The sequence below is a fragment of the Bufo gargarizans genome, chromosome 5 (assembly GCF_014858855.1).
Source record: "Bufo gargarizans isolate SCDJY-AF-19 chromosome 5, ASM1485885v1, whole genome shotgun sequence".
NCBI lineage: Eukaryota > Metazoa > Chordata > Amphibia > Anura > Bufonidae > Bufo > Bufo gargarizans.
In genome coordinates this window covers 319514288-319530405 of record NC_058084.1, presented here as the reverse complement: position 1 = coordinate 319530405, position 16118 = coordinate 319514288, and the positions used below count along the sequence as shown (strand labels likewise).

The following is a 16118-nucleotide window of genomic DNA, read 5'->3' as shown; positions in this document are numbered from 1 at the left end:
AATAGTACCAATCTAACCATCACCTCATCCGGCAAAAAATGAGCCCCTACCTGAGACAATCGCGCAAAAAAAAAAAAAATGGCTCAGAATATGGAGACACTAAAACATAATTTTTGGGGTTTTAAAAAAGCTGTTATTGTGTAAAACTTACATAAATAAAAAAAAGCATACATATTTGGTATCGCCGCGTTCGTATCGACCGGCTCTATAAAAATATCACATGACCTAACCCCTGAGATGAACACCGTAAAAAATCTAAAATAAAAACTGTGCTAAATAAACAATTTTTGGTCACCTTACATCACAAAAAGTGTAATAGCAAGCGATCAAAAAGTCACACGTACCCCAAAATAGTGCCAATCAAACCTTCATCTCATCCCGCAAAAATCATACCCTACCCAAGGTAATCGCCTAAAAACTGAAAAAATTATGGCTCTCAGACTATGGAAACACTAAAACATGAATTTTTTTGCTTCAAAAAAGAAATCATTGTGTAAAACTTACATAAATAAAAAAAAAAGTATACATATTAGGTATCGCCGCATCCGTGACAACATGGTCTATAAAAATATCACATGATCTTACCTGTCAGATGAATGTTGTAAATAACAAAAAATAAAAACGATGCCAAAACAGCTATTTCTTGTTATTGTCACAGCCACGGTTATGGCCGTGACTCCTTGGGAGCCGCATACAGTTGCCCGCGGTTTGGGTAGTTGTTTCAACCGCAGCTTGAGGCATGTTGTTGTTTGCCTCAAATGCGTTTGCCGCGGACAACAGTGATGTGTGCGGTTCCCTGGGAGTTGTGTGCGTGTGTGTACGTGTACGCACGTTTGTATGCCTGGTGTGCACTTTGTGTTGTCTGGTGTGCACTTTGACATCTTCCTTTCTCTGTGGCTGCCCGTGGCAACGTTTGGAATATTGTACATGTGGTGGCAGTGTCCCGGCCTTCGGGCTGTCTCCCAGGACGGCTGCCACCCATGTCGTTGCCTGCGGCAACAGCCACAGTGTGATCTTAGTTTGGTCACTTCCCCTTTATGTGTGTTTCCCTTCTGCGGTGCCGGAAGGGTTAATTCCCTTCCCAGTGTGTGTGTGATATCACTGGGTGTGTCCGACTGTGGGGTGTGGCTTCTTGGCCTATATAGCCTTGGTGTTTGGCATGGCTCAGTAGGTTGCTTCAGTCATGCTTGGCTGGAGCAGCCTCCTGTGCATATTACCTGCCAGTGAGAGCCACCCCTGTGGTCATAAAGATTATGTCACTTTATGTTTAAGTCTTCTTGTGTGTGATGTTGTATGTGATGTTCTGTTGGGACCTTCCTATGTGATTTGGTGCAGCTTACGGTTCTGGATTCCTGTTTGCACAGGGATCCAGTCAGCAAGGCTGTGGCAGGCTGGTGGAACTACTAGTTCGCCTGCCATACCCGTAAGGCTGTATGTGTTCCCCTTTTTCCCAGCAGCTTGGCCATTGAGACTCCCGCTCCTCCGTGCCTAGGAGGAGTAGGTCGTCTTACCCTGACTCCTAGCCCAGGGACCGGACGGAGGGTGAGTTAGGGATCCGAGGTTCCTGCGCATGGGTCCTCCTACCTTTAAGGTCGGCCCATGCAGATAGGAGTTAGGGTCAGGTTAGGGACGCTGTAGGAGGTGACCTGCTCCCTATCCTGTTGTCCTAACATCATCTGGCATCGCACGGCTGAGGGTTTCCCCCATCCTCAGCCGTGACAGTTATCTTGCCTCACAAAAAGTGTAATATAGATCAACCAGAGCAACCAAAAATCATATGTACCCTAAACTAGTACCAACAATACTGCCACCCTATCCCGTAGTTTCTAAAATAGGGCCAATTTTTTGGAGTTTCTACTCTAGGATTGCATCAGGGGGGCTTCAAATGGGACATGGTGTCAAAAAAAACAGTACAGCAAAATCTGTCTTCCAAAAACCGTATGGCATTCCTTTCCTTCTGCGCCCTGCCGTGTGCCCATTCAGCGGTTTACGACAACATATGGGGTGTTTCTGTAAACTACAGAATCAGGGCCATAAATATTAAGTTTGGTTTGGCTGTTAACCCTTGCTTTGTCACTGGAAAAAAAATATTAAAATGGAGAATCTGCCAAAAAAGTAAAATTGTGAAATTGTATCTCTATTTTCCATTAATTCTTGTGGAACACCTAAAGGGTTAACAAAGTTAGTAAAATCAGTTTTGAATACCTTGAGGGGTGTAGTTTATAGAATGGGGTCATTTTTGGGTGGTTTCTATGTAAGCCTCGCAAAGTGACTTCAGACCTGAACTGGTCCCTAAAAATTGGGTTTTCAAGATTTGCTTCTAAACTTCCAAGCCTTGTAACATCCCCAAAAAATAAAATATAATTCCCAAAATGATCCAAACATGAAGTAAACATATGGGGAATGTAAAGTAATAACTATTTTTGGAGGTATTACTATGTAGAGAAATTGAAACTTGGACATTTGCTATTTTTTTACACATTTTTGGTAAATTTGCAATTTTTTTTATAAATAAAAATTATTATTTTTTTACTTAATTTTACCAGTGTCATGAAGTACAATATGTGATGAAAAAACAATCTCAGAACAGCCTGGATAAGTCAAAGTGTTTTAAAGTTATCACCACTTAAAATGACACTGGTCAGATTTGCAATAAATGGCCGGGTCTTTAAGGTGAAATAGGGCTGAGTCCTTAAGGGGTTAAATGTGTCCAGCATAGTGAATACTGACATGCAAGAGTGTCATACATTAAATAGAGAGGCCCTAATCAAATATCAAAATGGGATCACGTTTTGTTGGTTCACATTACCATACACCCCCATGCTGGTAGAGAGTGGAACACTTGCTTAGGTTCTAATCAACCACTTTCTCCATGAGCCCTATAGCTGTATGAGTTGCCTCTATGGTGTGTGCACCCTTGGCTTATATGACCAGTTTTTCTATGCATGGATTTAAAATCCACGTTGTCTATTTTTGAGGAAACTGCAGAAAAACAACTGAGGGTAGCCACACACGGATTATCCTCATTGAATGGGGTTAATCTGCATGCGGATCCACAGGAGTGCAAATATAATTTTCTTTCAAATCAGTACTGGATTTTTCAATCAGAAAAATCTATTGTCTAAATATGCCCTAACAGAGAAAAGTTTTATGACACCCAACACTGCACCCGTGGAAAAGATCTGTGTGTAATTAGCTGGTATGTGTGGAATCAAGTTTTCAGCCTCTCTGGTTAACACTTTAGAGGCTCTTTAATGGTGCCCTCACATGTGGCAGATTTTCTTGCAGAAATTTCTGCTACAAAAAATCTGTTCCATCTATTTGAATGGGACTTGAAGAAATCCATGTTCTTCTTGCCAAAACAACCGCCTTCATGTAAACGGAACTGTTTTTCAGTTGCAGAATTTTCCGGGTACAACTGCACCAATTAACTGAATTATATTCCTAAAAAACTGGCAAATAAACAACACAAGACTGATAATACCTGTATGCCATCATCTCCAGTATCCCCTTGTGAACCCTGTATAAAAGGACAGAAGGGAACATTACACCATATACAATATCCCGTAATAATGCAGCACTTACAACCAAGATTCATTCAAAACATGTTTGTTTACCTTGGGACCTCCGAGACCCTGTGGTCCTGGTTTTCCAGGGATCCCATCATCACCTCTTGAACCCATGGCACCCTATAATGACAATAAGCATTAACCAAACTTGTTAAAATGTTAAAGTTTTTATTGAATTTTTAAATAGCTGATTGGATTTGTATCTTGTCAGTTTCTTAACTATCGTTAAAGCATATCTGTGCTCATCTCTCTACTAATTTCCAGATATAGCTAGATTTTTACACCATTCTACAGTTTCGTGTTTATTATAATGGTTGCACCATTTGGAATTAACTATTTTTCCATTGACAGGCACAGTAAATTATTTCTCAGGTCTAAAGGTGGATTTATTACAAGAAAATGTAGACTGGCATATTCTTATTCATAGTCATAGGTGCATATCCATAAAGCAAACATAATTAATAAAAAAATAATGGCTGCCCACACATATAAGCAGTAAAGCTGAGAAATGGGGATCATTCTAAATTCAAGTGGTATTATACCTACTATCAATGGAAGCTCTTAGCGCACATTTTGATCAAACTTGTGTCAGGCCCATCTACCAAGCGTCATGCAGGCACCTAAATTATCATTTCTGTGCAGCAGGTTGTGCTGTCTAAACAGCAATCTGCTGCCTAGTAACAATGCATGAGGTCCTTGTACTGTGGAGGAGATTGCTGCATGTAAATGCAACACTTCACCCCCACTTAACAAGCAGCCGACTGTTGGGAAAGAGAGCTTCCTTCACAACAATCTGCTGCTGCTTGGCATGTGTAAATGTGCCTTAACATTTCCCATCAGATCTGATGAAAATGTATACATTTTAAACTTAGCCTAATCTTTAGATGACCCGACAGAAATCTGAATTTCTCCTGGCAAGTCTGAATTAGATTTGGGAAGCTCCATGACACCATTTAATAAGGGAGGTGCTTTAAAGGGGTTTCCCAGGTCTTCAATATTCATGGAGTCATCCATATCTGATCGGTGGAGGTCCAGTTCCCAGGACCTCCGCTTATCAGCTGTTTAAAAAGGCAGTGGTGCTATGGTGAGCACTGTGTCCTCTTCCTAGGCTAATCATGCTAAGTTGATCACTTACAAGGTCTAGTTGCAGCTCAATCATAATTGATATGCAATGTATGGCTCTGTGCTTGGTAAGCTGCAAAGAGGCCACAGCGCTCACTGGTGCACAATGGTGTCTTCAAACAGCTGATCATTGGGGTGCTGGGATCTTGATCACAAATTTATGACCTATCCTAAAGTAGCGGAAATAACATGGATTATGGAGAATGTAGTAAGGAAGATGACTGAGAATATAATGATGCGAAGACCAGGGAAACATGACAGTATCATGCACATTAGGAGGGAGACCTGCCCATGCAAGCTCACAGTGTTGGTCAAGGTTTAGTCGCCATGGTTGTCTCGGACCCATTAGCTCTCTCCCTATATCAAGTACTACCAATAACGGGGAGTGGTCAGAAATACTACGGGGTAAGTACCTAACATCCTGGACCTTATCTAACACTCCCTTAGATCCCACAGCGAGATCTATCCTAGAAAGAGAACTATGTGATGATGAATAGCAGGAGTATTGCTTCACACCCGGATTTCTGGACCTCCACAAATCAAGTCTATTTCAGCGAGCGTCTTGGCTAATGAGGATAGAGAAGGGCCAGAGGCCCCACTATCAGATTGGAATTTATCTAGGGATTTGTCCAAGAACATGTTAAAATCACCAATTATGAGAACTGGCAGATCTGGAAATTTGGAAGTGAAGGATAATACTTTTTTCAGAACTTCACAGGAATATGAGGGAGGTATAGAAACGGCCACTAGTACCATTTGGTAATGAAACACAGAACAGTTAATACATATAAAGCGACCCTCCTCATCCACATGTACCTCCCTTGATATAAAGGGAACATTTCTATGCACCAACACGCTCACCCCTCTCGATTGCGTGGAGTAGGAGGAATGAAATTTCTGTGCCACCCAAGCCTTATGAACAGAATAAGATGTGTTCTCTCAGAAGTGAGATGAGTTTCTGAGAGGCACAGAATTGCCGGTTCATACGTTTGCAAGGCATAAAAGATGGCATTACGTTTAGCAGGTTGGTTCAGCCCCCTCACATTCCAGGCAATTATTCTAAAGGTACCCATTTATGTTTTTAAACGATAGCTGTACAGGACCGTAATCAGCCTCGCCCCGGTCAACCACTGGTGTCTAGTCAATAAGGTCTCACAGTCCCTACCACCCCCCATCTACCTTCCCAACCCATACATAACTAATGAAGAAATTTCACATACAAGTGAAGCCCTGGGTTAAATAATTTCCTGAACTTAGGGAATACAAACAAATATGCAATAGCAAACAAGGGGAACGTTAAATAAAAACTAGCAAGTGGTATACATTCCTGGCTATGCTAGCGTATATCAGATCTCCCCTCTTATAGCATAACACTCCTAACTGAGGAAAAGGACATAGTGCAAACATTGACTCAAGCAAATCATTGACTCAAGCACTCAGTCTGCCCCCCAAAGTATTATTTGCAGGCATCTAACCAACAACATGACCCCGCATTTATCAACTGTCCATGTAGACAAAAGGTAGAAGGTGATAGCCTAATAACTTGTGGCAATCAGCAGATTAAGTGCCCTCCCTTAAGTCCTTTTCAGTGAAGTCCAACCACTGACATGCTGCACCCGGATCCTCAAATAAGTGCGTTTTATCTTTCGCCACGGCTCGCAGTTTCGCAGGATATAGCATAAAATATGGAAGCTGTAATAGTCGCAGTCTGAGTTTAACATCAATAAAACGTGCACACTTCTTTTGGACGTCAGGTGAGAAGTCAGGAAACAAAAAGATCCGGTTCCCATCAATAGTCAGATCAGTGTAGTCTCTTGCTCCTCTCATGGCATCCCGGTCACGAAAATGGAGGACTCTAAGCAATAAAGGGCGCGGTGGTGCCCCTGGTGGTGGGGGGCGGAACGGCACCCTGTGTGCCCGTTCCACAGCAAACAGAGGAGACAGCTTTTCCTTTCCTATTTTTTCTGTTAGCAACTTTTCCACAAATGTAACAGCATCTGTTCCTTCGGCACGTTCTGGCACACCAATCATGCGCACATTATTTAGCCGCAGCCTGTTTTCCAGGTCGTCAGTTTTGGAGATAAACATGGCGACATTGTGAATCACCCACTGCATGTCCCTTTTAACTGGTGGCATTTGGTCTTCCAAATCACTTAATCAGCCCTCCATTTCACTCATACGCTCTTTGACTTGCCTAATGTCTTGCCTTAGTAGTCCTCTTTCAGGCCACTCACATTGGTAGTAAGCGCAGTGATTGCAATATTGCATTGTAACACCGCTGAAAAGACATCCTTGATAGTAGGCTCAAGCGCTGAGGCGGCCATCTTGCCATTAAGATCACTGACCTCAGAGTCCTCTGAAATGTTGTCATCTTGCGATGGAGGCACTGGAGGATTCCTCTTAACAGCGGCAGCGTATATGTATTCAGGGCCAGCGCAGGATGAACAGAGTGTTGGTCAAGTTTGACAAACTTGGACATCAACTTCTTAAAACTAAGCCACTCTGACAAACTGCTGATTTATGTGGCTCTAAATAGGTTATGAATATGGTTAGAGAAATATAGAACAGGTTCTGGTTTCCACACTCTGTGACTACCAACATTGATAGGATACATTCACCTTAAAATGATGTTCCTCTCGTATTCTCAAACTACAGTTCTAGCATATGTTCTCAAAGGATTTTACATATGAACCTGCATAGTATACATAGTAAATATACCAAACTTACCTCTGGTCCTTCAATACCTGGGGGACCAGGTGACCCTCTGTCTCCCTTGTCTCCCTGTAATGAGAAAAACATTTTTCTGTAGGCATACAATTTTTGAGAATATGAAAAAAACTAAACAAACACAGCATAGTAGCAGAGAAACTTCATGAAATCCAGCTTCTCCTTGGGCTATATATATATATATATATATATATATATAATTTATATATACAGTATATGTATATATATATATATATATATATATATATATATATAGCAGCCCCTAAGTCAGGGGGGCCCACGGGGCCCCCCAGGAGATACGGAGTAAAGCACCGGCTGCGGGCGGCCAAGTAAGTTCACATAGGGTGGGGGCGGAGGCAGAGTGTGTGTGCATGTAGGCGCAGCCAGGAGAGGGAGTGGTCTCGCTCCCGTCTGGCAGAGTTGTACGGGTCGTCAGGCATGGAGGAGCTGAAGCTGCGCGCCGTGCACTGGAGTGAGTGAGGTGAGACGGTGCTGTGGGTGGGCACAGACAAGGTGATTGGTGCCCACCACAGGGGGTAGGAGCTGGTGCCTGGCAGTTGATCCGGATCTGGCAGCAGGCTGGCGCCTTTGGGTGATGGCTGGCAAGCCAGTCCTTAGTGCCCAGGCTTCAGGCTCAGTATTGCAGGGCAGGGGTGACCTGGATCTGGCAGCAGGCTGGTGGCTGTGTTTATTGGCATGGTAGGGCACTGGTACAGCAGGCATTTCCCAGCTGCTGAGCTGATCATTTGGCACACTCTGCTGTGAAGGGGCAGCACCACCTCCTGGGGGCAGAGGGTCTTATGCTCATACTCTTATGATGGACAGAAAAGGGTTAATAACATACTAGTTCTGTCCTTTTGTCTGCAAAGCTGACAGTCCTGTTCCTGCTTGTGCCAGTGCTGATGAGCATGAGCTGGGATTATCTTAGCTGCAGAGCTGACATGTTTACAGCTGTACTGATGGGATATAGTGCATAGGTTTATGCCCTCCCTTGGCTGCAGAGCTGACTCTCCCTCTCCATGCCTGTGCCTATATTGATGGGAATGATAGTAAAAAGCCCTCCCTTGGCTACGGAGCTAACACTCTCCCTCTCTGTGCTTGTGTCTATATTGATGGTTATGACAGTATATAGCCTTCCCTTGGCTGCAGAGCTGACACTTTCCCTCTCTGTGCTTGTGTCTATATTGATGGGTATGACAGTATATAGCCTTCCCTTGGCTGCAGAGCTTACTCTACCTCTCCATGCCTATGTCTATATTGATGGGTAGGCATGTTATTTTAAATGTGATATCAGTCTCTTTATGTAGTACAATTGTACGCTTTAATATAGATTGTATACTCTAGGTATTATTGTACCAGAGATGTGGTTGTTGTCACACAGTATAAAATGGTGTGTATTTTTTGACAGAACTATTATAGCTATATCTGCATCATGTCTCCCCATATGAGTGGTGCTCAAAAACGCTAAAAGAAAAGGGAGGAAGAGGAGAAATCTGCCAAGCTTACTAAAATAAGTAGTTTCTTTAAAATACCTGGAGAAGCAAGTGCCTCCTCTGCCTCTCACAGTACAAATGAAGAAACTTTATCAACAGAAAATGTAAATGTAAGTCCTGGCAGTAGTGTGCAGACACCATTGCATGAGAGTGTATCAAGTCTAGATAAAGGCTGTAGCACAAGTGCAACAAAGGAACAGATAGAAAGTCATCCGGTGTCAGAGTCAATGACACAGTCCAGCCTTATAGAATGTTGTCTAGCAGAGGAGCATGTAACAGGCAGAGGCCATTACCCTATTACTATCCAAGATGGAAATCTGAAAAGATAGTAATGTAGTCCATGTAGACCAGGGGTGCACAACCTGCGGCCCAGGGGCCACATGCGGCCCTTGATACCATTCTGTGCGGCCCCAAACCATCTGGTAACAGACATGTATGCCTATGTCTTGTGGCTGCTCACATGTATTTTTCATGTATTTCTCCCATTAGATGTGAGTCCTGGAAGTGTAACTAGACATTAATGGTATATAATGTGTGTTCAATATGCCATAAGTACAATATTTCAGTTGTTAATACACCTTTAAATTTTAATTTTGGCCCTCGTCATTAGTTCAGTAGGGCAATGTGGCCCCCAACCAGGAAACGTTGAGCGCCCCTGATGTAGACCTAAAGGGCCATTTCCTCGAGACGAAAAAGATCAAAGGTGTTTCTCAGCAAGTTTCTATGAGAGAGTCACAGAATGAACAGATAAGTCGTCTTGCAAACAAAGTGGAGGAGGAGATTGTTTCTGAAATTCAGAAATCACTGTTTTATTCTATAATTATGGATACAACCCAAGACATTGGGAAAATTGATCTATTAAGCCAAGTGTTGAGATATGTCATTGTTGAGAGAGATGAAAACCTTAGGACAACTGGTATTAAAATAGAGGAAGCATTTCTAGGTTTCCAATGTGTTGAAGATGAATCAGCGACTGGCCTTGAAAAAACTATTATAGAATCCATAGAAAAGAAAGGTCTGGATTTATCAAAATGCTGGGGCCAGGGCTATGATGGAGCTGCCACCATGAGTGGCATTTACACAGGTGTTCAGACTCGCATTCTTAAGAAAGAAAAAAAATGCTCTTTACATACATTGTGCTGCCCATAACCTCAATTTAGTTTTGCAGGATGCAGTTCTAAATATCACAGAAATTTCTAATTTTTTTGACACCGTTCAGTCTTTGTATACTTTCTTTGGTGAAAGTGTGAAGAGATGGGCATTTTTAGCATCCTTTACCTCTAAATTCTCCCTAACTTTAAAACAGCTTTGCCCAACAAGATGGGCCTCTCGTTATGACTCAGTGCAAGTCCTATGGTTAAGGTTTTCAGATATTTTACAGGATTTGTCGAAAATCATTATCATTTCCACCAAGCCAAAAGAGAGAGATGAGGCTAGTGCATTGAAGGCAAAACTGGAATCCTTCCATTTTATTTTAATAATTGTCCTCCAAGCCAAAATTTTTGAAAATATTAATTCAGTTTCTAAACTGCTTCAGTCAAAAGACATGGATCTCTCTAATGCAACGAAATGCTGCTCAACTGAAATGCTGCTCAAGTTCTCATCAGCTTCCAAAATAATTATTAGGAGGCAAAAAGGACAGCAGTTTCTCTAGCGGACAAATGGGGCATTCAAGCGAAATTTTAAAATAAAAGAGTGAGGAAAGTGAAGCGACACTTTGATGAGCTGTGTTTGGATGAAAGGCTACAAGACCCAGAAGAAAGATTCAAAACCGTAGTCTTTTACCGGTGTTTGGATATTGCCATAAGTCAGCTACAAAATCGGTTTATTGGCATGAATACTGTTCTACAAAGATTGGTTGGATGTGAGTCTGAGACATTGTATGTTGAGTCTGGTTTCAACTTACAATGGGTCAGAAAAGACCATTGTATGTTGAAAATATTGTATCTGAGGCCATTGTATCTTAAGTGACCACTGTATATATTATACATACATAAAAGAAGAATCATTTATAATTTTAATTATAATTCTTTTTTTTTTTTCTAACGTTATACTAAAATAAAGCATTAGAATAGGCTCCTTATTTTGTTTTGGTCATTTCGATATGTAATATTTATAGTCTCAGATTACGGGGGAGCATTTTTTCACTCATTTTTGTATATATTTCTTTACATCTGTTCCCCATGAGATCATAAAAGACCAATGGGCAAGATACCCACTTTGCAAATTTTTATTATTTTGCAGTTTATACTATTAACTGGGGTACCTTTAGATGCCCAAGTTATCAGTGAAAACAGCCTTCAGTCGTGCTATTAGTTACTGGCAGAGCTGATTGGGGTCTTCTAGGTATAGCAAAGTGTCAGTCTATTTATGCCTCATTGCAAGGACTGTATCCTTTTTGCAAATAGTTGCCTGTCACTATAAAATGGCAATATGCATTTGTTCTTCTGGGGGAGAACCTGGAGGGCTGAAGGCTGTAGAAGCACTGGTTGACTCGAGACTGGGAATAGATTGCCCACTGAAAGCAGTGGGTGGTTAGATGCTGAGAGATTTTATATAGGCAAGAGGGTCGCCTGTCTGAGGGGCAGCAGTTCAGCTGCTAAACAAGGTCTGGGGGAGTATCATGGAGCTGACTAGTGAGCTAATAGGCTGACTGCTCCTAATCTGGGGCTAGGGCAGTCTGGCTGTGAAGATTGCCTTGCAGTGTTCCATGTAGGCCATTGCTGAAGCAGTATAGGCTGAGTGCATTGTCAGCCTGGTACTGGTTAGCTCAGTAGAGTCTGCTGGGGCTGTGAAGGAAAACTGATAAAGGTGTTGATTTGATGCCACAAAGCATAAAAACTAATAAAAGATTCAAGAGACTACTGTATCCAACAGAACCAGATGTGACCCACAAGTTTAGATTTTCCGATTATTTCTTTAATTTAACCCATTTGAGAAATCCCACATTACAGGTGCACTCTGGCCTCCTTCAACATGAATGTGGACCTATGGATTTCTTTGACATATACACCAGGAGCAGTGGGAATGCAACCTTAAATTTGTGATTAAAAAATGGATCTAGCATTTACGTCAGTATTCCCAAAGAAAGACACATGTTAAAGAATGAAAGTACAATTTTTCCTATGACACATATACGTTGATATGAAAACAATAATTTATATTGTTAGAAAAATATTTTATGCCTCTTTCACCAGTGCCCCTGTAGGTGTTAGCTATGGACATATAGTACATACCTTTGGTCCCATTATTCCCAAATCACCTTCTTTGCCACGTACTCCATTAATTCCCTGTATAATTCAGAGAATTAAAGAGATTTTAATGATTACATTTATTTTTCTAAATAACGGGATGTTGAACAACTTTGTAATATACTGTACATCAATGTAAAAATTTGCTTGCAGGCCTTTATTATATCCATATAATAGCTTATCTCTAAAGATACAAATGGCACACTCCATTTTAGTGCTGTAAAATGCATCCGTAGGAGAGCTGGATAGGACTAAACATGGTGTCAGTCATGTGACCCTCACAAGTATCATGTGACCTGGCTTTCAGTTAAATGCTCAGGTATCTAACAGGTAGTAGTAGAGTAGTGAGGAGCAGAACAGATACAGTATGTACAGCGCTACTATCTGCAGCGGCAGCAACAGTAAACCTTATTAACAACTTAACATCACCAAGATACAGGCAGCCATTGTACAACATCACCTAGAGGCAGGTAGCCATGTAATAACTACAATACAAATCATTATTCCAACACTAGTCCTATTTATTATCACATGGATATGCCATGTGTGCCGGCCCAGCACATGTATGTTATGTAACACTGCTGCTTACTGAATGTCAGGAATTATTTGATTTGAAGAGTGTCATTGATGCCTTGTTTCAGTTAGGCCATGGGTGCATTACACAGGACTATAACATCCTACTGCATATAGGGTCAACTGTCTGATATACAAAAGGTATGTATTCAGAATTTTAATAACATGTATATTAGAAAATTGGATGATTTGTATGATACATAAGTAAAAAAAAATTAAACTGGATTACTCATTTAAAGGTTACAATAAGCTAACAATCTAGTATCATACACTTTGGTAACTCACATCTTTCCCATCGGTCCCATGGAAGCCAGGTATGCCAGACAATCCTGTTATGCCCTGTAAATAAAAATTATTCTTTTAATACTTCTTTTCATATTGAATACTTTGAATTATTACTTGACATAGCCCGCTTCCTCCATTTCGAGGGATATTTTATTTATCACGTGCTTATTAAAACAATACCTTTATTACTATAAGGGGGTAACGGAGCAAACAGTTGCTCAGGTGATATCCTATATTTAAGAGAAGGATACTCTTTAAGAAAAAACTCCTACTATGAATAGGATAATTAATTACAGGGAAAGATAGATAGTCACTAGGTGTGAAAAATATTGCGCAATTTTTTTCACACCTAGTGACTATCTATCTTTCCCTGTAATTAAATATCCTATTCATAGTAGGAGTTTTTTCTTAAAGAGTATCCTTCTCTTAAACATAGGATATCACCTGAGCAACTATTTTCTCCGTTACCCCCTTATATTAAAAAAGGTATTTTTTTAATAAGCACGTTATTTTCTACTTACTTCAAACTGATTCATTACGTGTCTACTATCTATATTATCTCTTTAAATAATTTTCTTATATTTTATTTAAATTGTCCCATTAATAAGGGAAACTCTATTCTTTATTATAACCAATTCATAGTTTTCTAGCTTTTTTTTTCTATCTACTGGTGATCTTGTCTATGTTATGCTTGGTTCACTTCAGGTCCAGTTCTTCAGTGGGTCTGGGTCTTGAGGACATAACATGGACACTAAAAAGTGGCTAAATATTAAAACAGGAGAGAGATAAGAGAAGTATTAGATCTCTTCCAGTGCTGGCTATGGGGGTAAATAAGAATGTTCCTTTGTAAATTTATTTTTCTTTTAGCACTTGTGTCTTTGAAAGTCATAACATTTTTGTCCGTTCGATCATGTAAATATATTTTTTAGCTTTTTTGCTGTCATATATGGGGCTATATTTTTATTTCAACTTTATTTTAGTATTTTTTTTATAGCCAGAAAATGTAAAAAAAAAAAAAAAAAAGGGATATAGGTCTGTTTTTTTTTTTTTCTGTTAATAGCAATGTGCAACTATTTTTTCATTGAATGATGTCCCCTTTATGTAAAGGTCACTTTGATCTATGGAATGTAAGGGTTATAATTACCGGGGGAGGGGCTAGAAGCTACTATGTGGCATGCAGTGGCTTTGTAATTTTTTATTTTATCTTTATATTTTTTTCTTATTTCTTTTTTGTACTCTTTGTTCCCCCATAAAGTCATACAAATCCTTTGGAGAGCATTTTAAATGAGCTGTGAGGTGGCTTCTGAGGAGGTGTGGCAGCGACTGCATCTGTTTAGGAGGAACCACTGAACATATAGTAAGAGCAGTGAGCCTGAGGTTGTTTGGAGTATGGCTAGGACTGTGAGTATTTACAGAGGGGCCTTCTGTGAGCAATGCTTCTAATGTAGGCCTGACTTAGCTAGGTGCATCTGTGAGAGATGCATCTGAGAATAAGCCCAATGCAGTCAAAACAGTTGGCACTATTGGGATTAGTTGTATAAAGAAGCCTGCGTCTACATTAGAAGAAACCCACCCTGTCCCCCATTATGTGGGGTTGGCAGAATAACACCTCTTAAACAATGGAGGGAGAGGCAGGATAATGGCTGTAGTTGCACAGTGCTAGGGACAGAATCAGCCTCCAGCTGAAGAGCCTTCAAGCATGAATGTGGTATGAAGAGCCTGGGTAAAATCACCTAAAGTCCCACATAAGATGACACTGCCCTTTGAAGTTAACATGTATTCTGATAACTGTTCAAATGAACATTTAGTTGGGCAAGTTAATCTGTAACAAATTACATGTGGTTGCCAGTCCTTGCATCTCACCACTCGTTTACATGGTAGCAGTGACATGTGGATGAAAAAGTGTTTAGGGGTCATGCACACGTTGTTGGCCGGTGCACCGGCCGTTTGTGCACCACATGAGATTCACGGATGCACATCCATTCACTTGAATGGGTCCACAATCTGGAGGGTGCCTCATCACCGCAAAAAAGTAGTGCATGCGGACCATCGGATACGGACCGCAAACCCCACTCAAGTGAATGGGTCCTGCGTCTGCATATAGCTGCCCAACGGTCGGTGTCTGTGCATTGTGGACCGCAATTTCTGGTCTGCAGCAAAGGCTCGGCCGGCACAGGTTTGTGTGCATGAGCCCTAACACTGTACGCTAGTGCCAAACTTATCGTACGCCATGTGCCATAGTGATACATTTGAGCAGGTTACACCTGGATGGATGTGGCTTCCTATAAAACAGTTGTCTTGCAAATTCCTTTCTAAGGTGGCATTCTACAAGGTGGCCAATATTCCTAATCAACTTAAAACTAGGCATCTGTAAATAGTATAACCGTTAACAGCCTAAATTAATCGTTTTTCATGTTCCTATAAAATCTAACACTAGTTATATGTTAATTCACAACTTATAAAATGTAACCTCAAGCATCTCTATGATAACTACTGGTTAATTGGTTTATGGTGCCTGCTGGTATTTTTCTTGGCACAATGCACTTTGGCACGAGGGGCAGATTACAGCACTCCGCCTTGGAAGAAACCAGTACTTATAGGCGCACAGCATTTAATTTTTAGTCATAGTATAAAGAACTTTTTTAGTCAGACTTGCTAAGTTTGCACAAAAGTTCTTCAATTGCTTTCTTTCCATCGTGTTAGTTTTAAGTGATTGCTCAACTCTGTATAAACACGGCAGAACCCAAAAGTAATAGTTCATTGTAAATGAGTCTTTGTACAAGCAGTGCTCGTTCCTGCACAGCATTTCACCGTCTTGGATATATAATTATGATTACGGATATTGCTAGGCGTATACTTTTTATGCAATATTTAACTCTTAAAATTAATTAGCCTCATTTTTAGGAACAATATTCTGTCTTCATCAAAGAGGCTTTTCTGCTCCCCAGCAGTTCAAAGTATTTTGGGAGATTTACATATTGATGGCCTATCCTCAGAATGGGTCAATTTCAGGTGGGGGTCCGACACCCTCCCTCAAGTGAATGCTACTGAGCTGCAATACCAAGCACAGCCGCTATACCATGTACAAACCTGTGCTT

The 16118-nt window shown here is 40.9% G+C and overlaps 1 protein-coding gene across 1 annotated transcript in view; it reads right to left on the bottom strand.

The window, feature by feature from the left end:
• The window catches only part of LOC122939433 (collagen alpha-1(IX) chain-like), an 89060-nt gene that overhangs the window by 14585 nt on the left and 58357 nt on the right, over positions 1 to 16118 (bottom strand). The window contains 4 exon segments of the mRNA XM_044295500.1: positions 3485 to 3520; positions 3618 to 3689; positions 7419 to 7472; positions 12148 to 12201. Of these exon segments, the coding sequence (XP_044151435.1) occupies positions 3485 to 3520; positions 3618 to 3689; positions 7419 to 7472; positions 12148 to 12201 (216 nt within the window).